Source organism: Podarcis filfolensis, assembly GCF_964270895.1.
Source record: "Podarcis filfolensis genome assembly, chromosome: 4".
In the NCBI taxonomy this organism is placed as follows: Eukaryota; Metazoa; Chordata; class Lepidosauria; order Squamata; family Lacertidae; genus Podarcis; species Podarcis filfolensis.
In genome coordinates, this window is record NC_139607.1 from 72,391,999 (window position 1) to 72,408,470 (window position 16,472).

General features: G+C 40.2%; 2 protein-coding genes across 3 annotated transcripts; one reads left to right on the top strand and one right to left on the bottom strand.

The window, feature by feature from the left end:
* Positions 1 to 3,143: 3,143 nt before the first annotated feature.
* GPR15 (G protein-coupled receptor 15) lies at positions 3,144 to 5,881 on the bottom strand. The gene has a single exon (XM_083609242.1). The coding sequence runs from the start codon at positions 4,885 to 4,887 to the stop codon at positions 3,805 to 3,807; it is 1,083 nt and encodes a 360-aa protein (XP_083465368.1). The 5' UTR covers positions 4,888 to 5,881; the 3' UTR covers positions 3,144 to 3,804.
* Positions 5,882 to 7,511: 1,630 nt separating this feature from the next.
* Positions 7,512 to 16,181, top strand: CLDND1 (claudin domain containing 1). 2 transcript variants are annotated; one of them, XM_083611979.1, is made up of 5 exons: positions 7,512 to 7,662; positions 12,426 to 12,715; positions 14,175 to 14,279; positions 14,876 to 15,013; positions 15,137 to 16,181. In XM_083611979.1, exons 2-5 carry the CDS (start codon positions 12,436 to 12,438, stop codon positions 15,355 to 15,357), a joined length of 744 nt encoding a protein of 247 aa, XP_083468105.1. In that variant the 5' UTR covers positions 7,512 to 7,662; positions 12,426 to 12,435; the 3' UTR covers positions 15,358 to 16,181. The 2 variants fall into 2 exon arrangements, with proteins under 2 accessions (XP_083468105.1, XP_083468106.1); XM_083611980.1 differs by lacking the exon at positions 7,512 to 7,662 and adding an exon at positions 11,685 to 11,851.
* The last annotated feature ends 291 nt before the right edge of the window (positions 16,182 to 16,472 follow it).

Genomic DNA, 16,472 nt, shown 5'->3' on the forward strand with positions numbered 1-16,472 from the left:
TTACATACACTTCAGGTTACAGACTCCACTAACCCAGAAATAGTGCTTCAGGTTAAGAACTTTGCTTCAGGATGAGAACAGAAATTGTGCTCTGGCGGCGCGGCGGCAGCAAGAGGCCCCATTAGCTAAAGTGGTGCTTCAGGTTAAGAACAGTTTCAGGTTAAGTACGGACCTCCGGAACAAGTTAAGTACTTAACCTGAGGTACCACTGTATTGTTCTGTGGGGATGATAGAAGGGGTCTCGTAATGATTCTCAGCACCCTTGACATATTACAGCTCCCAGGATTCTTTGGGGGGAACCCTGACAGCTAAGGTGGCATAAAAGCACTTTACACGTATAGTGAGGATAAGCCCACATGCAACGCTTACCTGGGCTCTTGATTTAAAAAAAAAAGAAATCTTGCTTTTGAATAATGAATAACTGTGAGAACAAACCTATCGTGCAATGAGCGTTTCCTTAACTGGTAGAGAGATGAGTCAGTTTCTACACAGAGATGTTAGAGACAGCTCACTGCTTGATAGCAACTGACTCAAATCAAACAAACATTTTCCCACTACCCTTACGAACGTGCTGAAAACTCAGTGTAAGTCAGTATACAGCAGCTTGGGGGAAGCCCAAAAGAGTTTCACTGACTTTTTAACCCCACACTTTTGTCCACATAAAAATGTGTAAGGCATTCCCACTGTCTAGAGCAGTAATTTATTTTCACATTATCGTATGAAAGGTGCTCTCGGATTGTGCAGAATAAGAATAGCTAAGGAGATGAAGACTGAACACTTACCCCTCAGGTTACTCCTGGAGGTAGGTAATTTCACTGGGGTGAGGAGCTCTTTAGAAGTTAATGTGTGTTTTTGTTGGGGAGGGTTCCTGATCATTCTGTTATGTGGGGGGCCCTGTCCTTCTTGAAAAAAATAATGTTGATGACAACTAAATGGGGTGGTATATTAGAGGTTTATAAATGATCCCCACCCCACAAACAGCCCATTGGCTAAGTGTGCTCAGTGGCCATAGAATGCTGACTGACTGTTGTAGGAAAGGGCCAAGTTCTACTTGTTTGTGCTATTGGTCCTCCAAACAATTATCAACAGCAACAAATCAGTTTGCCTAGCACAGTGCCAGCCTGAAGAATTCATTTGAAACCACTGATCAAGTTTCATTTCTAACCTAAAAAACAACAACAAAAAGCTATTTAGTTTCACAGCTTGGTTTTACTTTATCTCAGCCTATGCCACATAATCTGTAATCTTATGTCATCAACATAAATAAGCATTATTTCCTGCCTGGTGAAAAATTTGGGGGTGGGGGGAGAGAGAGAGCTTATATCGTCTGAACACTTGAGGCTCCCATCCCAAGTATATTTACTTGCGAATAAGTCCCACTGATGGAAATAGGATTTAGGAAGTATGATTGGGACTGGACTTTGTTAGAAGTCACCTTGTGTACACCTTCAAATTTCTTAACAGAGTTGTGACACTGAAAATTGGAAGTGTGTTATGTACAGAATAACCCCGAAGCACTAGAGAGGCATGACATTAAACTAAGAAAGGAACTGTTGCGCTAAATAATTTCTTCTATCATGGGGTTTTAATGTCACCCATCACTAACTTTGCTACATGCCCTCATCAAGTACTTTTTCCTAACTGGAGAGGGTCCATATAAACGGTCTCTTGCTTGCCTAGTGGGGGGGGGAGAAGGAGAGAAAAAACCCCCTCTAACCTTTGCACAGATAGAATGTAGCCTAAAGGGCACTCAATTATTGCGCCACTCACTTTTGCTGCTACCTCTGGCAACCAGTGGCATCATCCCCACCTCAAGGTTGCCCATAATGGGATGCAGGTATCAAATGATTTGCACTAAAGCTTGCTAGGAACAAGTATAATTGCTCATACTAAAACCAGGCGTGATCCATATCTGTCTCCATACTTAAGTGAAATACATGAGTTCCTGCAAAGGTGGAAAACAGAAATAAAGGTAAATTGGGTACTCCTTACATTAACAGAGGTAGAAGTTAATTTGAGGTGGTGTACTAGGTAAGAAATCAGTAGAAAGCAAATTGGTTAGCAGTTGGAGGCACTGGTCTCACGGAAAAAAGTCTAATCTTTGGGTGGAATCCTGTCGTCTTCCAGCTTGTGAAGGTTTGAACCCCTATTTCTCAGTTCCAAATACAGCATTCTGTCTCCTACACAACACTGGCAAAGTCTAGTAAATCTGTGTAAAAAATTATGAGCTAGAACTCTGTATTATGAACCACATATTCAGCAAGTTGAAGATCCAGAATGTCTTAAAGGGGGATAAATAATGTCATTTGAAGTAGGTGTGAGTGTGTGTTAAAATAGAAAGGATATTTTAATTTAGTTTAACTTGGATTATTTTTCATCATGATCATAATAATATTTTTAGAAATCTTCTACCCAGCAAATGCAGTGTTTCAGTTATATTTTATTTCAAGAGAAGAAAAGCAAATTCACAGAGTGATCAAATGAAATCAACATGCACACTTTTTTTAGTTCATATACTTAATTGTTTATTCCTCTTAGTGAAAAGAAAAATGCCAGTTTAAAAAAAAACACTTTTAAAATTTACATTTGCAAAAAAAAATCATCACACTGATTTCCAAATTTCTAAAACATGTTCACCTTTCCTAAAGTTTCAAAAATTAAAACTGCTGTTGAAGGGAGGCAGTGTTCAGTCTCGGAGAGGCAGATACGGTAAATTAAACAGCGTGGTGCCTGGCATGCTCTAGTCCATGGGGTTACGAAGAGTCGGACACGACTAAACAACAATAACAAGTTCTTGTTCTGATGGTAAGTTGAATGAAAAAACATTAAAGAAACTCAATACTTAAAATTAGTGGTGAGCATAGGCGTCTTTTATTCTAGAAATCAGTTATCCTCAATCATGAGTCATGCATGAGATCAAGAGAAATATCTAGTAATGATCTCCCAGCAACTGATCTAAGTCAACAGATTATAATTGTCTGAAGAGTTCTTTTTTGTGCTGAATAATTTTTATTCTTCCTGTGAAATTTTAACTGAATTTCCAATACTTATTGTACCATTTTACACAAATGAGATTTACAAAAGGAAAAAATATTTTATGTATATATTTCTTTAGAAATTCTTTCAAAAACCCCTCTAAAATTATTATAACAGCATTATTTAAGGTTGTCATCCTATATATTCTTATCACAGCACAATGTACCGGTAACTTACATTTTCAAGTATACGGTACATAGGATTGTGTTAAACTAAAATAGTTTTTACATGTAATAGTGCAGACACTGAGAGTTGAAAATGCAGATAAACAAAAAAAGTATAGATTTTAAAAGAATCCTGAACAATTCAGTATTATAGCATTTAACAAGAAAAGATGCAGAATATAACAAAAAAATGCATTCTAAACTAATTTTTCTATGTTAATAAGATTTTATAAAAGAGGCAGATATGAATTGGTTTGGTTGCTCTGAGTTTGCAATATTGTACTTCTTATGAAACAACAGAATATTGACCTAAGGTTTTCCACAGTTTGTTTCTTATTGGTTGGTAAGCCTCTTGGTGTAATTGCCAAATAACCTTCAAGTCTGCTAATATTACAGACTATATTCCAATTGAACTTTGTAATTGGCTACATGGTTTAAGATAAGGAACATGCCATTTTATGAAATACAATTTACTGTCATATTACAGTCAATTAACTTTTTTGATTTGTTCTAATCTTTTCATTTTCTTACATTTCCATTACCTCCTTCTCTTGATCTTGCTCTTGACATGGAGACACTTGATCTTTCAGAATTATGACTCTTGTCAGAATGATACTGACCTCCTTCTCTTCCTAGAAACATCTTCCCTGTGGGCAAACGCAGTCAAGGAGTAGCTAAGGCGAGTGTCTGAGCTATCAGAACTGGTTCCAAAGTTGTTGGCCTTTGTGCACGGAGTTATACATTGCATCACTGCCCTACGGATGTAGTCATCAAAGAAATAGTAGATGAAAGGGTTTGTGCAGCTGTTGGCAAACGCAAATGGGCCACTCAGTTCCATACCAATATGGGCAACTTTGTAGGGAAGGCAGAAAGGTGGCTTCAGTTCCTGGATTGCAGACATCAGAGCTAGAAACTTAAAAATGTTGAAAGGAGCCCAAGATAAAACAAAAATGATCACTACAGTGAAGACAATTTTGATGGATTTCTTCAGCTTTTTATCATGTTTTCCAGATTTCTGATAATGCACACAGAGTTTTTTGGTGATGGAGCAATAAAAAGTCAAGATGATGAACAGAGGAACAAAGAACGCCAAAATTAGAAGCAGCAGCGACCCAATCCGGTGAGTGGATGTGATTTCCTTGTCCACACAATATGTGCTGTTGTCATATCTCCTCAGCTCTCTGGACAGAAGGGTTGGCAACCCAAGTAGGCAGGACAGAATCCAGACACAAGTGCAAAGGATGATGGAATACAGCTTTGTTCTGATCCTCCTAGCCACTGATGGGTACATGATTGCCAGGTACCGATCGCTACTCATGCAAGTGAGGAGAAAGACAGTGCAGTACATGTTGACTGAGATGGTGTAGGAGCTGCCTTTGCAGAGAAAAGAGCCAGATCTCCAAAGTCCCGAGGTCCTCTCTTTGTCTACCCAAAAGGGTAATGTGATAAGGAATATAAAATCAGACACTGCCAAGTTGACAATGAAGATATCAAATAGCCTCTGAACCCGCCGTTTGAAGATTAGCGCTCCTATTAGAAGGGCATTGCCAGCAATCCCCACCAGGAATACAATGGTATAGAGAGCAGGCAGGAAAATGTGTTTGTAAGGCAACTCCACAGCTGAGCAGTTATCTTCAGGAGGATCTGTGTAGAAATAGTAATCATAGCTAGAAGTTGATTTCTCCATCTCAAAAACGATTTGTGCGAAGAAGCTTTCAGCACTTTTATGTTCTTACTGGCACTACGGATGATAGTTCTCTTCTTTTTTCCTTTCAGTTTCTTCCAGATGATCAGAAAAATCTGACGTACAACATATCAATCTCTGACTAGGCATTTAAATGCCTAGCACAGAATGGGAGGGCCTGGTTTGATTTGACCAACCAGCATGCTTATACAGGCAGCTTTGATCGTAAAATATGGTAGGGTGGGTTTCCTTGAAATTTTGGGAAGTTGGGAGGGGAGAGGTTTAAGTTTCTTTGTAAATACAATTTATTAGTTGAGGTTTCTGAGGTTATAGATGGTTAGCAGAAGTAAGAAAGTGGTGAATTCAGTTCGTCAGGGTGGGTTGTTATTTAAATAACCGTTAGCTTGTCTAATCTGTGTTTCTAAACTTGGGAGGGTTCCACTCCCGCAAGCTTTACCAATTGACATGTTGCTGTTATTTGAAGAATGAATGTCCAACGCCTTCTCAATTCTGACAGCAGCAAAATCTTGCGTACAGAGATGTGCTTTAAAACTTCTACCTGACCTTTAATGTCAAATTTTATTCTATATTGCTCTTAAAAACAGTATCTTGCTCTTATATCTTTTCTGAAGCATTTAAATACTCTTTTCTTCACTTCAAGTTTTGGTCCACCCTGTTAGTGGCAGCACCAGAAAAAATATATATCAGGGTCACAGGAGAAGAAAAATGAATTTTGGGGATGGTAGAGCTTTGCCCCACAGATTAAGACTTCTCATTGAGAAACAGAAGGATATTTTGCATTCATGCTACAATCATAAACAGATTTTATTTGAAAAAAGTCCTATTCATTTTTATGGCTTTCACAAAAGGATGCTTAGGATTGCAACTCTGTTTAATTTGTATGTGAACTGTCTTATCTTTCAGTAACCATAGAGGGAGGGACTATGGCAGTGGTTCTCAAAGGGTGTAGTGTGCCACAATTGTGTGGCAGAAGAGGATAGCAAATGTGGCAGGAAAATTCAAGGACAATCAAAAAAACATTTAATCATTTCAGTGTAGTATACTATCAATTGGGGGGGGGGATATACAACCAGAAACAGAAAGGCTCCAATGCCTTTCTTCAGGAGCACTGGTTATTCTTCTACAGTTCTTCATGACATATTGTTGTGAACAGAGATTTTCAATTGTGAGAAATATTAAAGATCAGAAAATAGAAGCTTTTTTTGTTGACAGAGCTATATCTAGGCCCCTTGCACCCTTGGCAAGGAAGTATATTGGCACCTGCTCCCCATTTGCACAAGCAAATTTTTATTCTGAACGTGTGGCCCAGAGAAAAACAATTGAGAACCACTGGGCTACTTCTCTACAGAGCCATCTATGCCTTTACTTGAACTACGCTTCATAGCAACTGGGGACACATATGTGTTGTAATTTGTTACTCCAAGAATGTTACTTTATTTAACCTATCTAAAAGTTCCTGACAGATGCCCAAGAAAATTGTAAATAAAATTGTGCCAAGGTAAAACCTGTTATGCTACATCTCCACTTGCATTATCAGGGAGATGTCATCTCTATTCCTGTCATGCGAGACTAGCTAGATTATGGTAAGCATATGAGTACTCAGTGAAAGCCCATCAAATTCCAAAACATCATAAGAAGATAAACCCTAGCAACCTGGTATGTGTCATTTCTCTCTCACACTGAGTTCTCTGAGAGCTGAAGAAAGAACCAGCAATCAGCAGTAGAACACAGCTTTGGTGAGTATGGTAATCCTCTATATGTATACTGAGGTCTCATTGAGCTATGGGCCTTGCTTTTAGGTAGGGATGAATGAATCTGTCAATTTTGGTTTTCTTTTCCTCATTTTTACAGCCTTAATTTCAGCTCCCCACATTTTCACACTAGTATGCAAAAAAAAAGTCCATCAGCATTTTAATGTAAATTTATCCAAATGCAGTATAAGCTTTTGTAAAATATATTTTGCCCAATATCCCCCCAACATAATACATTTTATATATTATATGTGACTTGATTATATTCTATTACATTATAAACTTGATAGGCACGAGCTTCAGGGGTGTGGGAAGTAACAACAATTTTAAAGCATTCTATAAACATATTTTATAAGTGCAATAAAGTGACGTCTTTTACATGCCAGTACAATTGCCACCTTAAAAAAACAACACAACACTGGCAGAGTTCCTATGCCAGGAGTTCAACAGGTGAACATGTTTCCAAAGGAATGAGAGATGCTTGTGTTTTGGTGAAAGTCCAAAATACCTTACGCCCTTAAGGTTGCAGCCCTTACCTGGGAGTAAGCCCCCTTTGATTTAATTTACGTTACTTTTGAGTAGATAAGTATAGAAAGGCTAGCACTATAAGGCACTGGAACCATGGCTGGAAGAGGCGCGGCGGCAACTGCACGCTGAACCGAATTAAGAACTGAAAGCAGTTTGTCCATTGAGAAGCAACCTCCCCGCATTCCAGCGCCTTTGGTCAGCGAGACTACAATACCCAGGATGCAAATGGAAAGCGCCTCTCCTCCCGATCTCGGGCCAACAACAAAGCGCTTCCCTCCTTTCTTAGACGAGCGCCGCCGTCGATGCGGCCAGAACTACATTTCCCAGGGTGCCTGGCGGTCGGGGGCGGATGAGCGTCTCCGAGGGAGGAGGAGGAGGAGGAGGGAAGAGGAAAAGACCCCTCCTCCGTCCCCAGGCTAAGCGTCGACCGAGGGTGGGTGGTGGAAGCGGCGCCGTGGAGTCGGAAGGAGGATGGGAGGTGAGTATGGACGGGCCCGGCTCCCTTCCCCACCCGGAATTCATGAGTGGGATAGTACTGGGGTTGGGGGGTAGGAGAGGGTGTCCGGAAAGAGTCCATGGAGGTGCGAGAGACCCGTGGCTTATATTTTGATGGGCATCTCCAAGAAGCAGGAAAGCCATCTGCCCACCAAGCACACCCTGCCCGCAACGCTGGCAGGTTCAGCCCTGCAGTTCGACAAAGTCTGCAGGCACCTGTCCATTGTTGTTATTATTATTATTACTGCTACTGATAGTGATGATAATGTAGTAATAATCACCCCCACCACACGCACCCCTAGATACACACTCCCTGGTATGCGCATCTTGCCTCCAAGGTGCAGTGCAGTCCCGCTTTACTCACTAGGGCTCACTCCCATTTTAGCGTGCATCAGACTGCAGCTGTGGAGTTATGTATATAACATGAGGATGGAGGAGGGGAAACAGAGAAAGGTGTGTGCCTGCGGGCCTTTCACCCCCCCTTCCCCTCCACCCCGCCCATGAAAAAGGGATTAGGCTTCTGCTTTGGGAAATCTCTCTTGTTGTGAGCGTATATGTGTCTACCTGAGCGAACGTCTCATTTCTCCCCGGTATTGTAGCCTGAGATGATGCTCTCGCTGGTGGTCGTGATCCCTCTTGGTACTATAATTGAGGAAAACAACAAAATCGGATATGAATGGGCTTTGTGTTCCTCCCCACTGACAATCTGTGCCCTCGGATGCTGGTATCTATCAAAGGAAGTGTTGTTTCCACTACCCTTGTAAAACTCTGGAGCTAACAATGGGATCATCCTAACAAGAATTAGCCAGTGGATAGGACTAGTCGCCTGACCCCTTTTTGAGCCAAAGATGTGGCAAGATAAAAGTTTCTAATTATTTTCTCATTTTCCTAATATATATTTTTTAAGTCATTGTTTCCATATTTCCTCTTTATACATCTTTACTAGTAAGAATTGAGAAAGGTTTTGGTTAAACCTCAGTGTGAGAATGTATACCCTGACATCTTATTTAAATACAAAGTGATCTTATCCCCGGCAACTCCTAAATTTAAGATAGGCAGACTTCATAAGTCTTGTCTCTTGGTGGAAATCCATAGTACATATCCTATGCTTGTTACATGCTCAGCTTTAGAAATACTACTAGACTGTCCTAGGTTTGGGTGTTGCCGGCCCAATTTGTTTTGTTTTTGCCCAATCAAGATTGTTGAGTAGCTTGTGTTAAAGACAAAATGTGATTGTCTTGCACCAGACTCAATTTGCTTCTTTCTTATCCAAATAAAACAAAAAGCCGCCTTTAACAACTTAAGTACCCTGAGGACACTGTTGTGAAAATAATACTTGTTAAAGCTGCTGAGCTACTGTTCAGTCCTGATTTCTGTAGGAACACCGAAGTATTCACCTTTCAGCAGAGAAAGTCTCCACACCACAAGATTTTTCTTGGTGAAATAGAAGGAATGTTTCAAACAATCAAAATTCCTTATTTGGCATTAAGATTTATTAAATTTCCAAGTAAACATGTATTGAGTTGAGCTGCCAGTTGAAAATATGTTCTATTTGACATTTATTCTGTTTGTGCACATGGGGATATTATCTGAACATGAATCATGTGGAGGAAGTACTTTGAAAACTTAGGGTACATACATAAGTTTTTATTGTGGTGAATGTGACCATTTCTGCCAAAAAACACAATGTTGCTCTTGTTGGAATACAGTATATGTGTACTGCTGATTCATGTGCAACTTTTGCCACATAATTGGGGCCTGTTTTGAACCCATTACAGTTCAAAACAATTTTGTCTACTGTGATTTAATTAAATATGCCCACTTGACTGACATTGGGTGAATGCCAGTTAGTATAATTGCACAACTTTGATTTTCCTCTATCAACATCGTCTTAATGACAATCTCTATCTAGATTGAATAAACTTTCCAATAAACAGCATGATTGACTTCAGCCTGATAGCACAGGTTTGTGGCAGTTAAGTTTTATTCATGGTTTTGAGTCTGTGGCTGGGGGTCCGTAGGTATCCCAATATCTTTGATTTAATCTTTTTAACTTTCTGCCTAAGCCACTGGCGAGCATGTTTCTTTGACTCTCTACTTTTTGAGCTCGGATTATCTCTACTAGTTTCATCTAAATGGTAACATTTTTGTTTCTTTTCTTCCTGTTAGTGTTTTATCATTCAGTTTTTACTATTTTCTAAATATAAAGTGCCTTTTGCAAATCTTATTATTTATGGGTGTTCTAACTATGACTTACCATTCTTTCTCCTTTTTTTGTACACCAACTTCTTCTGTATTAATACGGTAAGCTCTGGCTGCCTCCAACCTTCATCTGTGTGCTCATATCTTCTTAACCACCTGCTGCTTTGCGCAAATGCTTCTTTCTTGAGCACTCCCTTTAATTGTCTTCATAAGCTCCAGACCATGCTCCAGGCTTTCACTTGGTTCTCACTCTTACTTTCTTCTAAAGAACACATTGCAAACTAAGATAATCCATAAAATAGCCACGCTCTTGAGTCAGCTTGCTGTCCTGTTTATACTGTGATTATTTGTAATTTCTTTGCTACTGGTAATACTTTGGGTGAGTTCAGACGCAGCAAAACCATGGCATTAAGAGAATGTCTCTCATCAATCCTTGGGACTCTTATGCTCCCTCTTCCAGGGCAATTGCAAGGAGATTGGAAGCCTCTACAGTGGTACCTCGGGTTACATACACTTCAGGTTACATACACTTCAGGTTACAGACTCCGCTAACCCAGAAATATTACTTCAGGTTAAGAACTTTGCTTCAGGATGAAAAGAGAAATTGTGCTCCGGCGGCGTGGCGGCAGCGGGAGGCCCCATTAGCTAAAGTGGTGCTTCAGGTTAAGAACAGTTTCAGGTTAAGAACGGACCTCCGGAATGAATTAAGTACTTAACCTGAGGTACCACTGTACTTCCGTTTTATTTTAGCTACAGTTTAGCTACAGATATACCTTGGTTGTCGAACACCTTGGTACTCGTACGTTTCAGCTTTCGAATGATGGAAACCCAGAAATGAGTGTTCCAGTTTTTGAACTTTTTTTGGAAGTCAAACGTCCAATGCGGCTTCTGCTATTGTTTCTGGCGCGCTTGTGCAATCAGAAGCCAACTGGAAGCCGTGCATTGCTTTCCAAATGTTGCGGAAGTCCAACAGACTTCCGGAACATGTTCTGCTCAAAAAGCAAGGTACAACTGTATTTGGAACAGGCCAGCTTCATAAACTGTGATTTGAAGTTTCTTTGTTTCTGCAAGCCATAATCAAGACCGGCTACAGTTTGCGAAGGACTGGACAGCACAAGAAGCTGTGTTTAAACTAAAACAGAAGCTAAAGCTTCTGTACTTAACTCCTCCTCATGACAAGGCCAAAGGGAGGGAGCTTATGAGTCTGAGGCCCCCTAATGTATTCTCTTAATACAAAAATTAATGCTAAAATACGTTTGAATAAAAACTAAGGAAACAGCTGTGACCGAGGAAATTGCAACACTGACATCTTTGAAAGGAAGTTTAGATACTTGAGAAAAATGAGAGAATTTAATAGTGTGTGTTTTTACAGAGACATTCCACATTTTTGTGTGTTCTATGTCCATATGAGCTGTCAGCATGGACATTACTGGTTCAAATCTCACCTGCTGGAAACGCAGTAGGTAGCTTTTGCAAGCCTTTGTTTATTCCCCTCGTCTACAAATTAGGGAGATAAAACTGTCGTAAGGAGTTAATGGAATTGTGTTCAGCCTTCTAAAGTACTACACAAATGTTATATTGTATTATTTTGTTGGTTTCCACTTCCATATTTCAATAAATAATTATCATATCCTCAGTTTATCATGGTCACAGCCACCAGCTGGAATGCAACGTATTTCATTGTACAATATTTTTAAAGTTGTTATTTTACTATTAAAGTCAGTCTTATGAAGCTTTCCAGGGAAGAACAGAAAATGTAACTGATTACATGTATAGACCAGTCTGCTTGCAACTTCCTCTGCCTTAGGATGGGTGGCTCAACTGATGGGTCTGTTCGGAAGATCACTTGTATTGACTGCTTTTTCTACATGCATGTTCTTCCAAATCTCTTAAGCCCTGCCTCCATTTTCATACATCAGGTTCAAGATGCACAGCATAATATTATAGCAGTAACAGTTTGCAACTCAGAGGTACCTGATTTGAGCAGACAGAATTAATATACAATTGTGTGTGTGTGTGTGTGTGTGTGTGTGTGTGTGTGTTTATTTTAATGATTTTAACCCCTCTCATGAAACTCCAAGGCCACCAGAACAGTTTGCAAAAATCAATGATAAAACAGTCTTTCAAGTTTATAATCTGAAACATGACACAAAAGGAAAAAGAATAGAAAGGGAGGAGGAAAAAGCCAGACTCTTTTTTGTTTGTTTGTTTGCTTGTTTTGTTTTGGGAGTCTGTGATTTTGGGAGTCCCTGAGTTCTTGTGGCGATAATCTGGAATGGAACCATGTTAATCATTTTGTTTTCTGGTTCAGTCCTTTTTTATGCTCAACCCAGATACAGTTCAATGAGTAGAATTTTACAGGAGGGGATGTTCTGAAGTTGCTTTAATTGCTAAATTGAACAGATGTTGCAAGTAAGCAATGAAAGGAACAGCTGGCGTACGCATGTGAAAGTGGTTGGCTAGAGCCAGAAGAACACGTGTCTTCCTAACTCAGTTAAATTTCATGTTTGGAAACTTTCTGCTTTTTACTCTTTTCAATTGCAGTTGAGACACTATGATGGATAACCGTTTTGCCACTGCTCTGGTAATCGCCTGTGTGCTTAGCCTTATCTCCACCATCTACCTGGCAGCCTCTATTGGCACGGACTTTTGGTATGAGTACCGCAACTCATCGCCACCCGAAAATTACAGTGAAGTTAAGGCCACTTGGGATGATTTCACTGGTGAAGATGAAAAGTCTTATACAGAAGCTCTCTTTCGATGGAACGGCACCATTGGACTATGGCGGAGATGCATCACGATGGCTGAGAACTCTTACTGGTTCAACTCACCAAGTAAACCTACTTCAGAAAGTGTCTCTAAATGCGTCTTTCTCTTAGTGCCATTTTCCCGAGGGATCATTTGAATGCAAAGCAATGGTGCATGAATAAATTGATTAGGTTATCGGGTCCCACTTGAGTAGACATATCCCCCCTTTTTGTTGTTGTTAATTCTCAGTTTTAAGATGCGCAAATTTGCCTGAGAGAGAACTTTAATTGTATCTTCTAAGCAAGTACCTCCATCATTTAAATCTAGGCTTGCTCTTAGGACCTTAAAATTATTAGTTTGTCTCTGAAGTAGTCTATCAAGTCTTCTGAGGAAATGACTAATAGTTTTGAGAACAATGCCAAGTTAAAAAAGTTGGAGATCAGTGCCAGCTGCTGAATAATAATATAAGAGGAAGCGTAATACTTAGGAAGTTAAGTACCAGAGTTGGGCAACCTGTGAGCTGCATAATAATAATAACAATAATTTTATTATTTATGTTCCACCCATCTGGCTGGATTGCCTTACTGTAACCTTTGGCCTTATCGTTTGCAGTCCTTGCAGCTGCCCCCACCCTCCGGCCAGTGTCTTCCTTCCTTCCATTCCTCAGCATCGTTGTTGTAAATCAATAGTTTTGATAGTGCCTTTGAGGCTATAAACCTATAACCATAAACCTTTTCCTCCTTAAAATGCTGCAATATGCTTTGTTGTATGGGGTGGGGCTGCCGAACTGTGATGTCACAATGACATTGAGAGACTCCTTTTTTTGCCTGCAGAGTTTGACAGCCAACCATACAGGCAAATGCACAGCCTGCAATGCACCATTCAAAGGGTTCCACAAAACTGGCAATCAGCTGGTTGTTGGGTCTTGGGAAGCCTCTTTGTACAGGGCTTTGCACGTATCTGCATACCTCACCCTATTTGCCTGAGCCAGGCCTTTACCTACCCCACACCTGTTACAGATAGGTAGCCGTGTTGGTCTGCCATAGTCAAAACAAAAAATTTTTTTCCTTCCAGTAGCACCTTAAAGACCAACTAAGTTAGTTCTTAGTATGAGCTTTCGTGTGCATGCACACTTCTTCAGATACACTGAAACAGAAGTTGTGTTCTGTTCTGTTTCAGTTCTGTTTCAGTTCTGTTTCTGTTTCTGTTTCAGTTCTGTTTCAGTGTATCTGAAGAAGTGTGCATGCACACGAAAGCTCATACCAAGAACTAACTTAGTTGGTCTTTAAGGTGCTACTGGAAGGAAAAATTTTTTTTGTTTTGACTACCCCACACCTGACATCATACATGGCATCAGGTGGGCATGGCTTGACTGAAACTGCCTTGTGGGCCAAATGGTGAGGCCTCACAGGCCTCTTTAGGCCCACAGGCCAGAGGTTCCCCACCACACCTAGTTAACCTAGATATATGTATGCGCGTGAATGAAGAATGACAGTCAAGCTAAGCAGAGCCTAATAAAGGTTATTTCTTTTTTCATTTTGGAAGCTGAGATGGTCACAAGGTGCGTCAGTTTTTCCCTTTCGGATCAGTTCATGGAAAAATATAAGGATCCTGGGAATCACAATAGTGGCAGTGATCTGAACCGGACCTGTAAGTATTTTTTTGGTTTTGTGTAGCAGATAAAATGTAACTGAGGCTGCCCACCTTACCAAAGTGTAAGAGCCATTGAACCTGGTGGGACTTGCTTCTGAATAGACATAGGAATGAGAAAGACTCGAGACATGTTTTAACTTGGCCATAAGACATGTTTGCCTTCATCAAATGTGGATAAATGGAAAGTATGCTACTTTGCCAAAGTTGGCCCTGTGCATGTCTACTCAGAAATAAGTTCCACAGAGTTGAACGGGACTTACTCCCATGCAAAGTATGTTTAGTATTGCAGTTCAGGTCATTTATGATGCTCTGGTAATTTACATGGGATTCTTATATATACATATAGCATAGTCTTTCATTTAGCAGTTATACTCTGCAAAATTCAATGTTGTTTTATTATGTGATGTATTTCTGTACTGTTTAGCACAGACAAAAAGCTAGAGTTCTTGGGCTCTGCCACAAATAAGTAACTAGATAGTAGATTGAACTACTCTCCGTTTGTCTTGGAAACAATGCATTTTGCACCATGAGATTGGAGGAAAGGCCCTAAAGTTGGAACATCCCAATCATGTTCCTCTCCCTATTTCCTTTAGATCTTTGGCGCTTGCAGTTCCTCCTGCCTTTTGTTAGCCTTGGGCTGATGTGTTTTGGGGCTCTCATTGGGGTCTGTGCCTGTGCCTGCCGCAGTCTCTACCCGGCCATCGCCACCGGAGTCCTCCACTTTCTAGCGGGTGAGTCCTCTTGGCAAACTTCATCCCATGTATTCAGTGTTGAAACGTGAATATCTTAACACGGTGAGCCAAGAATTAGGTGCTGTGAGTCTGACCAAAATATACTTCCTGCTTCTTCTCCAGGTTTGTGCACGCTGGGTTCAGTTGGCTGCTATGTAGCTGGAATTGAGCTGCTGCACCAGAAGCTAACCCCTCCAGAAGAGGTGCAAGGCCAGTTCGGCTGGTCCTTCTGTCTGGCCTGTGTCTCAGCACCCCTGCAGTTCATGGCTGCTGCCCTTTTCATCTGGGCTGCGCGTACTAACAGGAAGGAGTTCACGCTCTTGAAAGCATACCGTGTGGCATAACGGGATATTTTCATTGCTTCCCATGTCTGTCCCCCCCCCCCCCCCGTTTTAATATTTCGTTTTTGCCCCCCTTACCCCCTGGCTCTTCCTTTTTATTTTATTTTAATTTTCTCAAAATGCATGAAGTGAAATGGCCTGAGGGTTTTTAAAATTAAAAGACCTTAGAGGCCAATTACCAGGAATAGCACTTTCTTGCCAGAGATCTGCAGGGTTTTAACAAGTTTCTTATCTGTTTCGGTTGTGTTTTTTTTAACTATAAATTTTGATGACACGTCTTTGTTGTTCCCAGTGCAGTAAATTTTTTCACATCTAAACCTGATATTCAAAAACAATTAACAGGGTAGTGTAAGCAGGAGAAGGAAGATTTTAATGACACTAATTTTGGCAGTACTGTATGTGTGTTATGACCCACTAGGAAATAAACCAGTGCAACCTCTTTCATAAATGTAGCAATAGAACTTTGTTCTAGATTGTGATACAGTCTTTCCCCCCTCACTCTTACGCCTACCGCTGTATCCCTTTCAACCTTTTTGGCTTGATTGTTGTAAAAAGGTTGGTAGCCATGAGCTTTCTAAATTAAGTGAAATGATGTCAACATTTGTTTGTTCCATTTCCCCCCCCCCTCTCTCCTTGTAGTAGGAGCTTCTATTACAAGGTGTACCTTCTAATTTGACTAATGTAAGCGTGTATATAAATCTGACTTTTAAAACCCTTTATTTATGCAATGCAATACCTTATTGGATTTTTGTATAAGTATTATTCATGTCGCCTAAACTAAAACTTTTGTTTAAAAAATAAATCTGAGCAAAGCTCGTGGAATTTTACTGGATTTGTATGCAGCCGATGAGACAGAAAAATGCATGGAGTACAACTGAAGCTCTGTTTCCACTAAGAGAATCTTGACATGGACTTCTGTCCAAATTTCCATTTTTATGCATGTTTAAAAACATTATGGAATGGGGAGTAAGGATATGTGGAAGAGGAAAAGTTTGTTGGTCTCATTTCAAACTGATACTAATATAAAACAGACGTGGTAACACATTTTTTAAGGGATCCGCACAGTGGTTCTAACTCAAATTAGTCCAATTTTGTGTTGTGGTCATTGCAAATAAATA

What these genes read in the sequence shown, in the direction of transcription:
- GPR15 (XM_083609242.1), bottom strand. Translation starts at nt 4,887, where the DNA reads ATGGAGAAATCAACTTCTAGCTATGATTACTATTTCTACACAGATCCT.
- CLDND1 (XM_083611979.1), top strand. Translation starts at nt 12,436, where the DNA reads ATGATGGATAACCGTTTTGCCACTGCTCTGGTAATCGCCTGTGTGCTT. An exon ending in TTACTGGTTCAACTCACCAA is followed by an intron (nt 12,716 to 14,174) that starts GTAAACCTACTT and finishes TCATTTTGGAAG; the next exon opens with CTGAGATGGTCACAAGGTGC. An exon ending in CAGTGATCTGAACCGGACCT is followed by an intron (nt 14,280 to 14,875) that starts GTAAGTATTTTT and finishes TATTTCCTTTAG; the next exon opens with ATCTTTGGCGCTTGCAGTTC.